Raw genomic sequence first — 19,232 nt, forward strand, 5'->3', positions numbered from 1 at the left:
GGGACCAAAATGGTCCTGTGCCCATTCTGCAGCCTGTGTGAGAGGCATTGCACTGGGTGTTGCACAGCGTAGGCTGAAGCCCCACGGCTGCTCAGCAAGCCTCTTAAGCAGCCTCAGTAATGGTATCAATATACGAATGGCCATTGATTAGCAAAGCTCTGGTATTTACATCAGAGGCCTTGATTAGAAGTACTGGTAAGGATCTGAGTGAATTTTGTTGGCGTGTGAGAGCCTATTGATCTGGTTTTCTCATCCTGAGCCATTGACTCAGCTCTCCAAAACTGAGAGGTTCTTTCTGGGGACAGAGGCGCTTCCGATCCCACTGAGCTGAACGACAGCACCTACTTGGGAGGCCGTTTTTCCTTTTCTTATGTTGTGTGCCAGTAGAAGATACTATTAAAAAATAAGGACAAGTTACCAAAGGTGACAGAAATAAGCTTTGTTGGTGTGCTCCAGGTCTGTCCTGAGCTGGCAGTCAACTCCCTGTAAATTCAAGAGGGGTTTTATACCAGAAGTATTGCTTGTATGTTGGCTTTGCTGGCAAAAGGATTTCACTCAAGGAATCATCAAAGGTAGAGGCAGGTTTAAGTGTACCTACACTGCACGTGTAGTCCTCCAGCAGCTGGCTCTTTCTGCTCAACTGGCAGGGGTGGAAATGGTGCTTAGGGCTCCTTTTTTTTTCCTCTCTGCACAAGACACGTTGAAGGGAGTTTCTCCTTGATGAGAGTTTCTTGGCAGGCATGGGGAACTAAATTTTAAACTGAAATAACAATTCAGTGACTGAATGGGGCCACTGGAGAAAGATTGGTACTGCATTTGAAAGGATAATAGCTCAGAGCAGCTCCTGGAAGACACTGGAGAATTATGAGTAAATACTTCGTAGCTGCTATTTCTTCTTGAAAATTGTACGGATGATTGGGGTACCTGTAGATTGTTCCCATTATACGAGTAACAAGAGATGAACCAGAGAAGAAATTTGTGTTCAGTTATGTCACTGTTAGATGCAGACAACTGAAGAGCACTTGGGAGAAGGCTAGATTAAATAACCCACTTGGATGTGCATCTGCGGAGCTGGCATGCCAGGCATACCAGGACTGCTGCAAACTGACAGAATCTGGGGCACTGTCAAGAAAGACTTCATCTAGGTGGTCATGAAATGCTTTGAGAAAGGAACAGAAAGAAACATTCTTTTTTTCTTTCAAGCTTCCTTTGTGCACCACAAACAAGTAAAAATAAGGAGTATTCTGAGTCTTGTTTTTTGTTTGTTTGTGGTTTTTTTGCCAAACACCTTTATCAGAGCTGATGTCAACAGAGGTTTTGGCTCATTGGCACATTGATCCAGCCTGTTCATCTTTCACATGCTCCTTTTTACAAGGATACTGTCCTTTGGGGCTGTATTATATATAATTTGCATTGCAGGAGCAGCCTCAGATGAAGCTCCTGTTCTGCCACGAACGTGGTCCTTGCATCCCAGATTGAAAGTCTGTGTTTCTGTCTATATTTTAAGCATCCATTACAAAGCAGCAATTAATTAGTCCTGACACATTACCCCAGACAGACAATTTGCAGTGTCTCCTTAATAGCAAAGGGAGAAATGGTGAGGTTATTAGTGATGGGACATGCTGCACACAAGTACCAGAGAAGATAACTAAAACTTCTGACTGCTGTTGTTAAGCCTTGTTGTCACAAGCCAGTGTATTGCTAACACAGCGAACAGGAATACACTTGATAATTAATCTATTTTTTCAAAACTAGGTTGGCACAGCTACAGGTGGGGTCGAAAACTGTCAGTCCTTGTAGTGAGGAGCTTCCTGTGAAAACTGTCTCTGCAAAGAGATGAACTGAAATGATTCCTCTTCTGCTTTGCTTGCAGAGAGTTGGATTCTGCCATGCTGCAACAGCTAGAGAAGCAGATTTTGGTTGACCTTCCAAGTAAAGAGGCGCGGCGGGCAGTGATCCAGCACTGGCTGCCCACTCTGAGCAACAGCGGAGGAGTGGAGCTGAGAACAGATCTGGACTACAGCTTGCTGGGACAGGTGAGACAGCACTGCAGCAGCTTGGGGACTTTCAGAGTGGGAAACATAAGCAAGAGTGACGTGTACTGTTGACAGCGATGGGATTGTGTCATAGTGGAAGAGGTCCAGGGCAGAGGGTAGGGACAGCACCTCTCTGCATGCAGCAATCGCAACATACAGGGCTGGGGGAAGGACTTTGGGTCCGTCTGAAGCTCCAGCCAGCCAGAAATTAGTGAGAGGCAGGGCTGAGCATATCATAGGTACACACCTGGCTGTGGAAATCACTGGTTCCACACAGCTCTGCTTGCAGAATTGTGTTGTCTGATCCTCTTTGTTGGGCCAATTTTTCAGCCTTAAATACAGGGAGACTTACAGCAATAGTATGTTCTCTCACTCTTCTTACTGGGCTGGGAGCACTTCCAATTCACTGGGGTAATGAACAATTAATTGGGTAGGGAAGGTTTGTCACAGCTCCACTGCAGCAGGAGAAACCAGCTTTCAGACAAGGGTGAGATTCACTAGGAAATCAGGCTTGCTTTATTTAGCCCCTTGTCACATCCTAAATTCTTTGGAAATATCTACAGCTTGCCCAGTTGTCTCTTCTGTTCAGAGACAATTCCACTCAGTTTTTGTTTTATAAATAAGGAAACGTAGTTATTTTATTAACAGGAAAGCTGGGAACAGACACAGAAAAGTGAGTTTTAGTTGACCTACATAAAATTGTCACTTAGAAAGAAAATGCTCAGTATTTCCCTTGCACCTGAAAGGTACTGTGGGCATTCAACACTAGAGCAACCAGTGTAATGTTGGGGTGGGGAAGGGGTGTGTAGGAAGATGCATATATATATATGTACATATACACATATGTATGTATACATATATGATGTGTGTAGGAGTTGGACTCAAGGACCCCTGTGGGTCCCTTCCAACTCTGGATATCCTGATTCTATATTCTATGGTATATTTCTGACAGCAATAGAACTTACAGATACTTTATAAAAATACACATAAAACATGTATGCTTGTAAATGCCACTGTTGTCTGATTTGTAAGGCTGTAAACTGTAATGTATTGTTCTGGTTCTATCACAGAAAACTGATGGGTACTCTGGTTCTGACATCAAACTCGTGTGCAAGGAAGCAACCATGAGACCAGTGAGGAAAATCTTCGATGCTCTTGAAAACCATCAGCAAGGTACCACAGCTTTTATTAGAGAATCTAATCTGGGAAATGCTGATCCACTGCTGTAACTCTAGAAATTACGTTAACCCCAGCAGGTGGAGCTCTTTCTGCTTAGAGAAGTTTTAAACTCAATTTCTAAAACATTTACTAAAGCTAATGTTTCTGAAAATTATCCCTTTTTTATGTCAGTATCTGTGCATAAATATGAATTTCTCTTTATCTCTCTAGGTTCATTCTGCTGTTTTTATATAGTAAGTCGTATGTTAGACTTAAAAGAATATCTTTTGGTAGTAATAATGGTATTTGATCTGTTTTCTCTAGGTAACAGTAACTTACCTGTGATCCAACTGGACACAATCACAACAGCGGATTTCCTGCATGTGATTGCCTATACCAAGCCATCGGCAAAGAAGCTGAGCCAGAAGTACACAGCTTGGCAGAGAGAGTTTGAGTTAGTTTGGAGAGAAAAATCATAAAAGACTGAGAACTTCAAAGATTTTTGCTATCCAAAATGGCATCTGCGTCACCTCCAAAGGATTTGGATTTGATTGATTTTGATTAATTTTTAGTCTTTTTTCATGGTAGTTGTTTACAGGTCTGTAGTACAAGAGTTGGAGCAGAAAGCTTGTTAAGAGCAATATGATGGTTAGTGTAATTCTTCCTTTCTGAGACTCACTAAAACATCACGATCAGAGCAGCTCTAGCAACAGAGGCTTGCATGCCTTTTTAACAAAGCAAAAGCAATTGTTTTCAATGAAATTCAGTTTAATAGTGCCTGGTAAACTTGGTTAGTTTGTTGTTTTCATCTGCGATCAGAGCCTTGATCATAGAATGGTTTGGGTTGGAAGGAACCTTAAAGGTCATCTTGATGTGCTGAACATTTGGGATATTTCCAAGGTGGCAAGTGCAAGGGATCAGAAGAATTTGGAATTATTGTAGAAAATCAGCATTATCTAGGCTAATCTGGCTAGAAACTGGATTGCTGGTAACCCACTGGTTTGCAGCCAGTCATAAAATGTGAGGTGAGTCACATAAAAAGGTGAGTCTGTGCAGTGCTGCGGTAAGTATTACCCAAGTTGGAGACTTTGCTGCCGATAATCATGGCCAAGTAACCAGTCAGGTGCCTGTCAAGCTTTTTATTGGAAATTCTAAGTCATTTTTTCAGCCTTTCAGGACTCATCACTGTCCCCCTCTTACCTTCTCTCTTGCTTGGCAAGACAGTTGTTTTCTTTGTGTTTCTTCCAATGTTTTCTTTGCATGGTTTTCTGTGAAGCTGCTTTTTTAAGTGTCACGATGCTCTCCAGCATGCTCCCGGACCTCTGGAGAAGCAACAGTCCCCTCTTGTTCTATTGTCTTGAGACATGGGGTTAGAAATTAGTCGGAAAATTGTCGGGTGTGATTTTTCTATATTTGGCACCAGTGGTATCCCACCAGTTGATCAAGTCTAACAACACAATGTATCACAAGTTATTACCTACACCTATTGGGATGAACCTCACCTTAGTGATGCAATTAGTTAAACACCAAGACCTGATCAAAATTTTAAAAGGCATTCAGGAAAATGGGGAGAAGACTCTAACCACTCTCCATCGTGATATGAAGGAAATAAGCAGAGTTTTGCAAAGAGTGAAACGAGACGCAAATCACAACTGGTGGGATGCACTCTTTGGGTGGTCGCCAACTGCAACTGGGATTTTGAACACATTGTGTCACCCAATTATTGTTTTATTGATATTAGTTGGTGTAAGTTTAGTATTGTCTTTTGTAATACTTGTTTGGAATTGGAAAATGTTACAACGAATGGCGATATTAGCTTCCTTGTCGAAAGTACATGGCAAGGCATTGAGGGATACATATCATAGAGATTGGGAAGAAGAATTTTTGTATTAAGTAAAACAATTTACTAGATTTTCTAGAAAAGGGGGGACTGAGACATGGGGTTAGAAATTAGAGAGCGATTGCTTAAAAATGAATATGCAGACAACACTCATTGCTTAATATGTGCTATGTTTGCGATGTACTGTGCTTGTGCTGCTCTTGGAGAAGACAAGATGTACGTGCAAAGACAGCATGAAAGAATGCACAGATGCATGATGTGAGAAACTAAGTTGTGTTTTTGCAGTAGAGAATTACTTTTCTGTATTCCAAGGTAGTTGTGTAGTCATAAGGAGAAACGCTAAGTAGATAAGTGGACAGTAGAAGGCCTCACTGTTCCAAAATAAGGTGGAAGCTTGAGAAAAACAGGATGAGCAGTGTGAGAACACTAAAACAAAGATCACAAGTTCTCAAAACATAAGAAAGGAGAAATTAAAGTGTTGAAAAAAAGAAAAATTGTACATATATGGTATAGAGGAGCGTCGAGTAGCTTGTGAACCTGTAGTACTCAGCCAATGAGGAAACAGGGGAGGTGATCAGGTGTCGGGTAACAGGGAATAAAAGGTTATGATTTGTTCACTAAAATGCGCTCCTGATTGACAGGACGCCCGCCATTGCAATCGCGAATAAAATACCTTCACAGAAGATCCTGTCTGAAGAAAATTATTTGAGATGTTTCTCACAATTTGAGGGCTCGTCCGGGATCTTGTCGCCTGCCGAAGATTTCTTGCCACCACAGACAGGAAGGTGCACCCCGCTGATTTCAGCGGTCCAGTCGGGGGTGGTGGGTTGTCTCGGTATGGCTGGCAAAGGACCGAGACTGTTAATCTGAAGACAGGCTCTGCGAAGCTCTGGGGAGAAGGGAGGCCAGCACTGACATACACAGACACAGCCCACATATAGTCCAGCCCAGATTGGAAACAGGCACGGGGATTACTGCTGATAATCCGGACCAGGAAGCCGTGCACAGACCAAGGTAAGGGAAACTTTACCGTATCTTGCCTCGGGTTGGGTTCGGGGAGACTCTTGTGTGGAATGTGAACGAGACGCACTTATAGTGCGAAGCGAGTGTGGAGTCCCGATCCTCAAGGTTCTGTAGTCCCGCGAGGGGATGAACGAAGTCCCCTCAGCTGGAGAGGGACGGAGCGAAAGAGAGACGAGTGAAAGAGAGTCTCGGAGGTTTGGGCCCTTAGGTGTACGGTACCCCGAGCACGGTGAAGTGAGGTGCTCAGCAGTACACCCCACCTCTGTCCTAATCCTAGGTGAAGGCGTGTGGTACCCTGTGGGTGGTAAAGTCCACAGCAGCATGTCAGGAAGAGCTGGGGATTAAGGGTTCCAAGAGTCAGCAGGGTGGGGGTGGAGACCCCGGAATTGTGCCTAAAGATAGCCCTTTGGAGAGACTGATAAAGATTTGGAAAAACAACCCAAAAACTAGGGAAAAAGATTTAAAATATATATATAATTAAAAAAAGGTTTGATATTGTGTGTGTCTGGCCTAAAAAGCCAATAAAAGGGACTTCAGTATTTTGGCCAAAATACGGGTCTGATGAAAATTCAGGCTTTGAATTTATATGTAAACAATAAGGCTCCTTTTTCGGAGGAGGAATCAAGTTATGGTCCCTATAATCCTAATATTGCACTGGAGGCAGAAGCAGCTGCTCCAGGAGGGGAGACAGGGACTGCAATTGATGCTGTCCCTGGAGAAGTTGGAGAAGTTGCACCTGGGAGCGTGGAGTGGCAGGAGCAGGGGGGGGGGACGACAGCTGGGCCATGCAGGGCCAATGCCACTCCCCCCTTACCAGCAGAGAGTTTAGGAGTTTTAAGAAGGAAATGGAAGTCTTTAATTGAGGGCCTAGCAGAACAGTCAAATCCGTTTCCAAGGCCTAATTTGTATTCCTGGGGGGGAAATGTCAATCTTGAGTATGTTATTCCCTGGAGAAGAATGTTTGGGGGGGGGGGGGGGGGGAATGACTGGGTAGGCAGCAATGCAAGAAAGGGAAAGATCTAACAACCCCCCCGGACCGAGAGTAATTCTGATAGAGCAGAAATATCCGCTTATCTAACTGCGATAATAACAACCCACAACACAGAAATCCTATGAGAGACTCAGGGTCAGAATGAGAAAGTACTCGGGGATGAATCCTGAGGACCCAGTAGCCCAAGGGCTCTTCAAAGTTCCTTTTGTGATTAAAGCCTGGCCAGATATACAGAAAAAGCTCCAGAAGGTGGGAGGATGGAGTGAACAGTGCAGGTAGTATGAAGGTGTATGCCAGGAGGGGAGATGAGAAGGAAAAGCAGAGAGCGAAATAAACGGTATTCACAGCGTACTGGGTAGTGAGGCAGAGGGGGAGATAGAGGGCCCAGGATGGAAAGGAGAGGAAGAGAGATGAAGGAATAACAGACAAGGAAAGCTACCTGTGTTGCAGCCTAAATCCTAGCAGGGACAGGCTTTGAGAAGATGTTTTAAGTGTGGCCAGGCCAGCCACTTCAAATAGGAATATCCGGAGTGGAAGAAGGAGGAGAGACTGCTGTTATAAATTCAGAATAGGGGAGTCAGGGCTTCTCAGAAAGCTAGTTCCCTGATAAATGAAAAAGCATACCTCAAGGGCAACTCAAGTGTACCTCAATGGGGATCACTCTACAATTATCGTTAGGGGCAAAACAGACTTAGCATAGGAAGATTAATAAAATTTACTACCTATTGCTGACAGGCTGGAGCAGTGAGAAACAGAGAAACAAGCTGGGGGCACCTTCCCCCATCCACTCTCTTCCACCTCTTCCCTGCCATGAGTGGCATGGGGGGAGGTCAGGAGTGGGGGCTGCCGTCAGTCCGTGGTGCTTTGTTTCCACTGCTCTTTCACAGTCATTCTCTCCCCCTGCTCTGCTGTGGGGGTCCCGACCTTCCTGGGCTGGTCCTGTGTGGGTTTCTCCACAGGCAGCGAAAAACAGGCTCTTTGGGAGCTGCTCCAGCCGTGGGTCTGTGCCATGGGGTTTATTCATCAGGACCGGGTTGGTCTGGCTTGGGACCCCCTGGGGTCCAACCCCCCCCCTCCCCCCGATCACCTGCTCCTGCATGGGCACCTCTCCACAGGTTGCGTTGCAGCGTGGAGATCTGCTCCGCTGCGGTACACCATGGGCTGCGGGGGTCTGCCTTCCCCACCAGGGGCCTCTCTGTAGCCCCCAGGGGGGGCTTTGAGCTCCAGCACCTGGAGCACCTCTGCTCTGCACTGCACTGCCCCTCCTCTGCACTGACCTTGGTGTCTGCAGGGAGGTTTCTCACTCCTCACTCTCCCAGCTGCTGTTGTGCAGCATTTTTTTTTTTTTCCTTTTCTTGGATATGCTCTCATAGAGATTTAAACTGCATTGCTCATGGCTTGGTTCTGGGCAGTGGTGGGCCCCTTTGGAGCCAGCTGAAACTGGCCCTTATCTAACATGGGGCAGCTGCTGGATTCTTCTCACAGGGGCTACCACTGCAGCCCCCCCCCCGCTACCAGAACCTTGCCATGTGTGACTTGCGGAAAACAGACTCCACAATCAGTAAGATTCTAAAATAGGCATGTTTATTCAGCACTGGGCAGCACGGGGGGGTAGTCCCGCCGAAGTTGTGCACACCTGACGCGGCAACTTGCCTTGGTTATATGCAGTAAAGAGTTACATATGCGTGAAGTTTCACAACACGCCTATACATATTCATAACCTGTCCCCACTTCCTATTAAAATTAGTTCCAAGGAGTCATTTCCATGAACTCCTCCCATCTGCACTTGCGCAGTGTATTCTGGTGGTGGTCATCGGGGGTCGTGGGGATGAAGGTTGATAACTCTTCCTCGTCACCGCTAGTTGACCTCTTGTCTTTGCACAGACTCAGCTGCTCCTTGGCTCTTGTCCATCCGCAGGACCAGCTTCTGCCAGTTTCTTAAGATAGGCTCACTCTCTTATTAGGAGACTGACCTTGGTAAGGGGCCCAAGGCTTCTTGCTTTAGTTAATTTGCACAATGCACCATAGTTAGCAAAGACACTAAGTAGCATCCTAGTTTAATGCCATCAGCGCTCTCTCTCTACTTGATAAGATTCTCCTAACTCCCTCTCTCAGTCCCCCCTTTTCTAAAAAGTTAGTAAATTCTTTTACTATTTCTAGGTTCAATATAGTGTTTCTCTATCTATCACTCAAAATATCTGTTAGACTCCAGTTTCCATTTGGGTTGTTTTTTTCCACTTGCTGCAGTTTTTCCTGTACTCTTAGAACACCATAAGATACATCGGATCACTACACAAAGAACCATGAACAAAACCACAAACACAATTATTGTGATAAACAACTGTTTCAGCCAGGTTAGGTTTGGCAACCAGGAAGTTAATTTTTCTACCAAGTCTATAAATCCCCAGGATGTATCATCCTGAGCTACTGCATGCACAATTTTATTCTTTTCCCAAATCTTCTCCAGGTCAGTCTCAATCTGTTTTTGTTGACATATACACAGCAAGTTTGGTTTATGACTGTACACAATCCTCCCTCCTTGGCTAAGAGTATATCTAATCCCATCCTATTCTGAAGCACTACTTTGTGTAGGGAGGAAATTTCGTCCTGTAATGCCGAAAGAGCATCAGCTGTGGCATTTTCAATAATTTCTAATGTGGCTGAGATATTTACGACAGCTTTTTCTAATTCACTTATTCCCAGAGATGGAATCAACCACCTTACAAAACTGTGGAATCCCGTGGGTCTCACCACAAAGGGGTTATTTGAATATACCCCCTCGAGGGCTAAGATAGCCCCCAATACAATGACCCTTCTAATTTAAGGGTAAGCTTTTCTAGCATGATCATCTCTACATAGCCAATAGAATCCTTTTTGTAGCTTGCAGATTTGCATGAGAGAATTGCGGCCATGAGACCCTGAGTTCGTTGACACCTACACCATAACCTCTAATTTTAGTAAGATTAAAAGTTCCTACATATTCTGCCATACTACAGTTGTCAGGTTCCTGGGCTAAATAAGTGGACCTGTACCTACGCATGAGGTTTTATCGTTTAAGCATCTGGTGTATATGTTAACATTTTTGTGTGGGAGTAGTTCAAATCTCTCCCCTAGATGTTCACGATCATCCTTGCCAAATGGACATGTTCCATTTCTTGGGTGCGCAAAGGTCAATGTCCAATTCATACTGGGTATGCCCCATACGGGGAATTCTAGGTTGCCTCTAGGCAGCACTGTGCACACTCAACAGTCAGAAAGGTTGAAACTGTCATTCACTGCCTGAGTGAGTTTCACACAGGTATTGTGCACCCACTGTTCAGTTTCCTTGACCAATGATACCATTAAGACTGTGAGAAATGTAACCTTCCAGGTTCCACCTGAGTAACCTTCCATGGGGTCTTGGGTGCCTTTTTCACTCTGGTGTGATGGATCCAGGCATTCTGCTCCTTGATTCTTGTCACTGTGACCTGGAACAGTCCTTCCCGCTGTGGTTTCAAGGTCTTCTCTGCAAGAGACTTTACATACACATAATCTCCAGGTTGTATATTGTGCACTGGTCCATCTAACCCTCTACCCCGAGTCCCACTCACATGCTGTCCAATTTCATCGAGCTGTTTACCTAAGGCCACCATATAGGAGGTCATAATTTCATCCCCAGCTTGCATGGATATCCCTCTTTGTATTCCATAGGGTCATCCATATAAGATTTCAAAGGGGCTTAACCCTTCCTTTGCCCTTGGTATACGCAAAAGGGCTAAAGGAAGAGACTGAGGCCAGACCAAATTTGCATCTTCTCCCAGTTTCACAATGTTCTGTTTGATTAAGTGGTTCATTTTTTCTACTTGGCCACTCGACTGAGGGCGATATGAAGTTGCCAGCCTGTACCCAAATGGCGGCTAATTTCTTGTACCACTCTTGAGATAAAGTGTGGTCCCCTGTCAGAGGATATAGTTGCTGGAACTCCAAAACACGGTATTATTTCTTGTATCTTAGTTACCTCCCGAGCCTTGGCTGTTCTAGTCAGGAATGCTTCTGGCCATCCTGAAAAGGTGTCAGTTAATAACAGTCAATACTGATACCCCTCTTTTCTTGGGAGTTCAAAAAAAATAATTTGCTACTGTTTGGAGCTTGATTACTGTTATACCTGTCTAACAATGGTATACAAATTAGGCCCTATCCATTTTCTATTTAAAAACTCTTATACTACTTCAGCTCCCCAGCATGCTTTATTATGTTCTACAATTACCGTTCAATTTAATATGGTATCACAATTCGCCCATCATTTATTGACGTTAAACCTGCAGGTAACATTTTCCATTTACATCTTAGAATATTCTACTTCATTTTCTAAAGCTTTTGTTAATGCCTGGTTTTCTGTTCCTGGTACTAGTGCCAAAATTTCACTCGCAGATGCCCGTTCTGCCACCCCTTTGGCTCCTGCATCAGCCGATCTATTTCCCTCTTCAATATCAGTATCCCCTAGTTGATGTCCTTTAATGGCAACTTTAGTAGGCAGGTATACTGCTTGGAGTAATTTCAGTATCTCTTCTGCATGTTTAATTGAGGAAAATAAAAGTCCTCCTCTTTCTTTCCAAATTGCCCTGTGTGCATGCACCACACCAAAGGCATATTTCAAATCTGTCCAAATGTTTGCCAGCTCAAGAGCTCTTATCAAGGCGATGATATCCACCTTTTAGGCTGATGTTTGTTACCGCATATCCTGTGAGGCAAAGTCCCTGGCAGATGAAGCTGCTGCCACCTATATACCAATCCTCCACATCTTCTAGGGGCGTATCCTTCAGGTCTAGTCAGCTGGAGTATACGGTGTCCATGGTCTTGATGCAATCATGAATGGGTGATCTGGAAGCTCTGTTACTAAGGAAAGAGGCTGGGTTCACAGTATTAGTGCCGAAAAAAATTAGTAAACTAATAGTCCATTATACACATTCCTTTTCTTCTTCAGTGGCTATCATTTGCGTATTGCTACAGTGTCCCCTTTTCCCAAAGGGGTCTTTCAAGCTTCAAGATCACAGTTCCCAAATATGGTGAGGCTATTCTTGAACCACTGTGGTAACACTGTCCACGTACGCTGAGTTTTCTGTCCTCTATTAGGATTTTCCCATTCAAAGGCAAAGAGTTTCTGGCTTTCAGTTGCCACGGACAGGCAGAAAAGGCACCCTTTAAATCTAGTACCATGAACCAAACTTGACTGTTTTTCTCAGTTTGTAATTCCAATCATTTTTCCCAATTTAAATTTCAAGCATTGCAAAAAAAAACGCCTTTTCCTGTTGGCCAGTTGCTCCTATTACATTTACAACTAATTAACACAGAGAAAGAAGCTCCCGTAACCAACAAAAATTCAAGCCTCTGTCTTTGTTTCCTAGCTTTATTTCAACTGGTGGACCTGCTAGGATAGATGCCCCAGGTCCCCGTCATTCCTGACTGTTGTAAGTTTGTCCTGCAGCCTAAGACAATTTCTTTCTGATATCAGGGGCAGATTGCCCTAGAAAGAGGCTAGCCAATTGCCAATTTTTGTCTGTTTTAGTTTTTTTTCTCTTCATTGCATTTCAAAGTTGGTGCAAAAATTCAAAAATTCCATAGGGGTTTCTTTTGGACCTTGTTGGAACAGATTCTCAATTCCCGATTTAACCAGATTTTATTTACATAATTTCCGGGGTGATTAGGGTCTCAGTGAGGGGGTCGGTCAGGGGAATGCAATCATTGACAGTTCCCTGAGCGGTCCCATTGGCAATCTGAGCTCACACAGGAACTCAGGTTGTTTTGAGAGTTAGCTGCTTTTCTGTTTCCATGACAACTCTCTCGGACCCATCACGGTCCCTCTGCCCCAGAGGGCTCACACCCGCGATTTAGAGATCTCAGCCTCGGGTTGAGGCGGAACTATTAGCATTCCTACATCCTCTTTCCCTGCTCATTCAACTTCAAACAGCTCTGTTAAATACTACATGCCACACAACCTTTAACACCTTCAACAACCCATTTAACACTTCCTTTATCTTTCTCCAGCCTGTACTTTTCTAATGCCAACACCAAAGGCTCAGTCAGGGGCCAACTTAATTCCAAACCTTTTCCCTCCAAGATGCTGAAACAACATATCAGTATACAACATTTCATCCTATTTTCCTTCTCTCCTCAAAAACAACATTAATTCCAAGACACTGTTATAGTCGATTGATCCATAAAGTGGCCATTTAGTTTATATAGTGGCCACCATTGATTGCAATACTTAGTGAAAGTCCTCTTGCTTTCTGTGCCCCCATTTCTAACAATATCCTTCCAATGTGCCAATATGCACCCAAGGAGGCTTTTTTTTTTTTTTAGGACGTGTTTGTTTTGGATTTTCCCCTTTTCCTTGATTTCCCATTCCCTTTTATTTATTTATATTAGTTACTGTCCCTTGTTTCAATTTCCACGCAAACCTTTTTATTGCAGGCTTTTACTATCTTTTCCTAATCTTCTTCCCAGATGTCCCAGTTCTCTGGGATTAAACTCTTCTTTCCACATACAAACTTCACTATTTCAGATTCTTAATGAGCCCCGTTCCAATCATAAATCCACAGGGCTTCGGAAAAACACCAGAAGCACTCAGTCTTCTGTCTTCTAGACAAACAATACCACCTTTTTCACAAAATTTACATTTCAACAAGACCGAATTTCAAGCCGAATGCTAATTTTTCTCATGCACTTTGTTAGTAAGCCTACACAAAACAAGGAATCACTCCTGTGTATCCGTCAAGATGGGGGTTTAAAAAGGTATTGATGCCTAAATAAATTCTCTCTCCCCCTTCTTACCAAATTCCCAGGGCTCAGGCCCGAACCACCAAAGAAGTGACTCTCCGTTCTACCGCTTTGATAATCAGTCGGCCCCCCTCCCCTGATACTTGGGAAACTGACCAAACACCACCACGAATATACCCAAACTTCTAAACTGTTACTTAGCTAATGCTCCCACCTTCGTCCTTGTCAGACTCAAAACATTTAAGAACGAAATAGGATTACAAGATGCACCGCCGGGCCTGTATATTGGGCACCCCCGGGCCTGTATATTGGGCACCACCAATCAACACTTGGATAAAACAGCATTTCTTTTCCGTCTGTCATGCACTTTGTTCGTCTCCAGCCGCTCCCCTCGCGGAGAATATGGAACCGCAGATCGGAACTTCGCACTCGCTTCGCAGCAATGCCGCGTCTCACTCACACAGCACAATCACGCAATCACACAGAGAGGCCCCTTGCACTTCTCGCTCATACCACAAGAATATATCACTTAAAACAGTAACAAAACTTGTTTGTATCATCTCCGGCCGTGTTCCTCGTGGAGTAATTCACTTCACAACAATACTTTGTCTCAAACACATACACAAATGCTTTCAACATGAGATGCCCAGACATCCACAAATAAGACATGCAATTATCAACACTCCAATTATTATCCCTCCAGCAGCTGCAAATATTACCCAGATAACCTTGTCACAATTTTGAGAGGCCCGCTTACCCTTCTCCTGCTTCTTATACAGTCATTAGCAGGTCCAACCTGGCTCCCAAAACTGGGATGCAGCGGTAACCTCGGATTTGCTCGATCTGCTCCCAAGATTGCTAGCGGCTGCTCTATCAGTCAGCAAATCCCCCTTGATTCTATCGGTCAGCAAATACCCCTTGACCACTCCATCGGTCACCAAATCTCCTGTGACCGCTCTATCGGTCAGCCTGTAGGGTACCCTCCTCCCACATGGGGACTATGCTGCACGCTAGATGTCTCTGCGCGATTTACCAGCTGCCCCGGCCACGTGTACGACTTACAGGCGCTTCCTGTACTGTAAAACATACTGTTTGTCCGCAGCTTCAGGAGGTCCTTGTCTGCTCCCATGGTGAGCGGCTGAGAGTGGAGTCTCCTCCAAGGAAAATACTCAGGGTGCACCTAGGGGCATCCGCTCCGCAGTCGATCCCGCAGCCGAGCAGAGCGTCTCCTGCCTGGCTCACCAAACTGACTTGCAGAAAACGGACTCCACAATCAGTAAGATTGTAAAGTAGGTATGTTTATTCAGCGCTGGGCAGCACGGGGGGTAGTCCCGCCAAAGTCATGCGCGCCTGACACGGCAACATGCCTTGGTTATATGCAGTAAAGAGTTACATATGCATGAAGTTTCACAACACGCCTATACATATTCATAACCTGTCCCCGCTTCCTATTAAAATTAGTTCCAAAGAGTCATTTCCATAAACTCCTCCCATCCGGGCTTGAGCAGTGTATTCTGGTGGTAGTCGTCGGGGGTCATGGGGATGAAGGTTGATGACTCTTCCTCGTGTCCGCTAGTTGACCTCTTGTCTTCGCACAGACTCAGCTGCTCCTTGGCTCTTGTCCATCCGCAGGACCAGTTTCTACCAGTTTCTTAAGACAGGCTCACTCTCTTATTAGGAGACTGACCTTGGTAAGGGGCCCAAGGCTTCTTGCTTTAGTTAATTTGCACAATGCACCATAGTTAGCAAAGACACTAAGTAGCATCCTAGTTTAATGTCGGTCGGTAGGAGTGTAGTGGGCCTCAGATCCTCTGTATCCCTGACTCCAAAACCCCAGGGGTCGACCTCGAGTTTCCCCAGGCTCTTTCTGCCAGAGGCTCCAGGTGGGACCATTCTCCCCAGCTGCGGTGTAGAGCACATTCTTTACATCTGGTCCTGTTCAGACTGGCCCAAGGGCTACTGCATGAACTATTTCCTGCTTAATTTGTTCAAAGGCTTGTCGTTGCTCAGGGCCCCATTCAAAAGCATTCTTCTTACGGGTTACTTGGTAGAGCGGGTTTACAATCAGACTGTAATTTGGAATATGCATTCTCCAAAACCCCACGACACCTAGGAAAGTTTGTGTTTCTTTTTTGCTAGTTGGTGGAGACATAGCTGTTATTTTGTTGATCACATCCATTGGGATTTGACGACGTCCATCTTGCCATTTTATTCCTAAAAACTGGATCTCTCATGCAGGTCCTTTATTTTGTTTTATGGCAAAACCGGCCTTCAGAAGGATTTGGACTATTTTCTTCCCTTTCTCGAAAACTTCTTCTGCAGTGTCACCCCACACAATGATGTCATCGATGTACTGCAGGTGTTCAGGAGCTTCCCCCTGCTCCAGCACAGACTGGATCAGTCCATGGCAAATGGTAGGGCTGTGTTTCCACCCCTGGGGCAGCCGATTCCAAGTATATTGGACTCCCCTCCAAGTGAAAGCAAACTGTGGCCTGCACTGTGCTGCTAGAGGGATGGAGAAAAATGGATTAGCGATATCAATTGTGGCATACCACTTGGCTGCCTTTCATTCCAGTTCGTACTGGAGTTCTAGCATGTCCGGCACTGCAGCACTCAGCGGTGGCGTGACCTCCTTCAGGCCACGATAGTCCACTGTTAGTCTCCACTCACCATTAGACTTGCGCACTGGCCATATGGGACTATTAAAAGGTGAATGAGTCTTGCTGATCACTCCTTGGCTCTCCAGTTGACGAATTAGCTTATGGATGGGAATCAGGGAGTCTCGGTTGGTGCGATATTGCCGCCGGTGCACAGTTGTGGTAGCGATTGGCACCTGCTGTTCTTCCACCCTCAGCAACCCCACAACAGAAGGGTCCTCTGAGAGACCGGGCAAGGTAGACAACTGTTTAATGTCCTCTGTCTCTAAGGCAGCTATGCCAAAAGCCCAGCGGAACCCTTTTGGGTCCTTGAAATATCCTCCTCTAAGATAGTCTATGCCAAGGATGCACGGAGCATCTGGGCCAGTCACAATGCGGTGCTTTTGCCACTCATTTCTGGTTAGACTCCCTTCAGCCTCCAATACAGTTAACTGCTGGGATCCCCCCATCACCCCATAAATACAGATGGGCTCTGGCCCTTTATAGCTTGATGGCATTAGAGTACATTGTGCACCGGTGTCTACTAAAGCCTTATACTTCTGTGCGTCTGACGTGCCAGGCCATCGAATCCACACAGTCCAATAAACTCGATTGTCCCTTTCCTCCCCCTGGCTGGAGGCAGGGCCCCTCTAGTCCTGGTCAGAATCTTCGTTTCTGTGTTTAAAGGACTGCCTGCTGGAAGTTGGAGCAGCAAACTTTTCAGAGAACCCCTTTTTCCCCGATTGTTTTCTTTTGCAACTCACGTACCCATGCCTCTAGGGTTGAGATAGATTTTCCATCCCATTTTCTCATGTCCTCTCCATGGTCACGTAGGTAAAATGACAGAGTGTGTCCCCACTATATAATCTTCCTTGAACAGAAGGACGCTTTCCCCTGATAGATGAAACACTGGTTTGTACAGGTGGGAAGCAAAATAATCTCTTCGAGTTGGTGGAACTCTTCAGAAAGTTTCTCAACAGCCGAGACACAGGCCTGTAGGGAAGAGGAGAGACTTTCTTCGTACTGCCGGAGTTGTTTAGCCACTTCATCCACTGTGGGTTCCTCATCCTCTTTCCAGGCCATTATTGCCAATGAGCTGGCATATGATGATGGTGCACTCCGTGTAAACTTCCGCCACATGGGTCGTGTACACTGGACTTCATCTGGATCTGTGGATATTTGTGCGTCGTCTAGGTCCTTATAAATTACTTCCCGTATGGCTAATTCCCTCAGGTACTGAATTCCCTTCTCCATGGTGGTCCACTTGTCTGGTAGACATACAAGTTCTTCCTTGAAGGGATACCTTTCCTGCACAGCTGACAGGAGACGCCTCCAGAGGCTGCGAGATCGTGCTCCATCTCCAATTGCTTTGTCAATGCCTGCGTCCCTAGCAAGGGATCCCAGCCGCCTGGCTTCCCTGCCCTCTAATTCCACACAATTGGCTCCGGTGTCCCAGCACCGGAGCAGCCAGGTGACAAGCTGCTCACCTATGCAGCGACCAAAATCTTTTCGCACATCTCGTAGCTCACACTGGTATAGGGTTTGGGTAGTTACTGTTGATTTTTCAACATCCTCATCTTCATCCTCCTGTTCCTCTGATGGCCCAGCCTCGTCTTCTCCATGCTTAGTCTTAGTAGGAGTTCCTCTGCGTTCTAAACAATCTGACTCTGAACCATTTTTCACCTTGGCTACAGTGGCAACTTGCACTGCTACAGTTCGTGACTCTGACCCAGCCACAGGGCCCTTCGCAGGGGCTGGAATGACCACTGGGCCCATCACTAGGTTTATAGTGGTATCGATTGCAGCTTGATAGGCAAAGGCCAGACCCCAGCACGTTGCAGTGATTTCTGTATCTCTGGTGTTGCCAGGATGATGGCACCCCTTTTTCGAGCATTCTACCAGTTTTTTAGGATTTTGCAGTTGTTCAGGGGTGAATGTCCAAAACACTGGAGGTGCCCACTGCTCTAGAAACCTGCCCATATCCTCCCACACTCCCTGCCACTCGCAACTATCCCACCTCAAGACAGATCTCCGGATAAGATTCCTAAGTAGTCGTTTAACCCTAAACAAAACCTGAAGCGCATTCAGGAGACATAACAACAAGAACATGCTGGTCTGAGTATCCCAAGGACATTCAACATCTCGGAGAACCACCGTAACTAGCTCGGGGGATAAGAGGGTGGTGAAGGAGAAAGGGAGAGTGAACAGGTAGGGAAAAATATCTTCCCCTGTCCCCTCCACAGATTGGCTCCCTGATGGAAAAAGGCAATAGGTGTAATTGCTAACAGTTTCTGAGATAGTTTCCAAAGTACAGAGTTGACGACAGTGCTGAGTACAAATACCAGGTTAGAGTCATGACCAGCAATCTCATCATTTCATAAGCCATTGTTACACCGCACAGTACCATAACAATCTTAAACCAGGGCCCGGAAAGGATAAACAGCGCGACAGGGAGCACATACAGAAAGTAATGCGCTATAAAACTCAGTTTGGAAAACAGGCACAGCAGACTGGAGATTAAGGCAATCAACATCATGACTAGCAACTATTAAGCAGGTCCAATACTTATACCAATTTTAGTTTAACACATGCTGGTCAAAGCTGTCGATATCTCAACCCTTCGGGCCCCACATTGGGCTCCAAAAGGACTGTTGTGGTTTAACCCGGCCAGCAGCTAAACACCACACAGCCGTTCACTCACCCTCCCCCCTCCCTCTCTGGGATGGGGGAGAGAAACGGGAAAGTGAAGCCGGTGAGTTGAGATAAAGACAGTTTATTAAGACAGGAAAATA

At 45.4% G+C, this 19,232-nt stretch overlaps 2 protein-coding genes across 2 annotated transcripts in view; both read left to right on the top strand.

Moving 5' to 3' along the window:
- LOC310888917 (katanin p60 ATPase-containing subunit A-like 2) overlaps positions 1-4,998 on the top strand; it is a 33,422-nt gene extending 28,424 nt beyond the window's left edge. Inside the window, exons 2-4 of the mRNA XM_083852557.1 lie at positions 1,874-2,036; positions 3,107-3,209; positions 3,519-4,998. Of these exons, the coding sequence (XP_083708683.1) occupies positions 1,874-2,036; positions 3,107-3,209; positions 3,519-3,673 (421 nt within the window). The 3' untranslated portion in view covers positions 3,674-4,998. The remainder of the gene's footprint in view (positions 1-1,873; positions 2,037-3,106; positions 3,210-3,518) is intronic.
- Positions 1-19,232, top strand: part of LOC310888897 (katanin p60 ATPase-containing subunit A-like 2) — a 175,572-nt gene that overhangs the window by 61,024 nt on the left and 95,316 nt on the right. The gene's annotated exons all lie outside the window — the stretch shown is intronic.

Source organism: Anser anser (assembly GCF_964211835.1).
Source record: "Anser anser genome assembly, contig: SUPER_W_unloc_3, whole genome shotgun sequence".
Taxonomy (NCBI): domain Eukaryota; kingdom Metazoa; phylum Chordata; class Aves; order Anseriformes; family Anatidae; genus Anser; species Anser anser.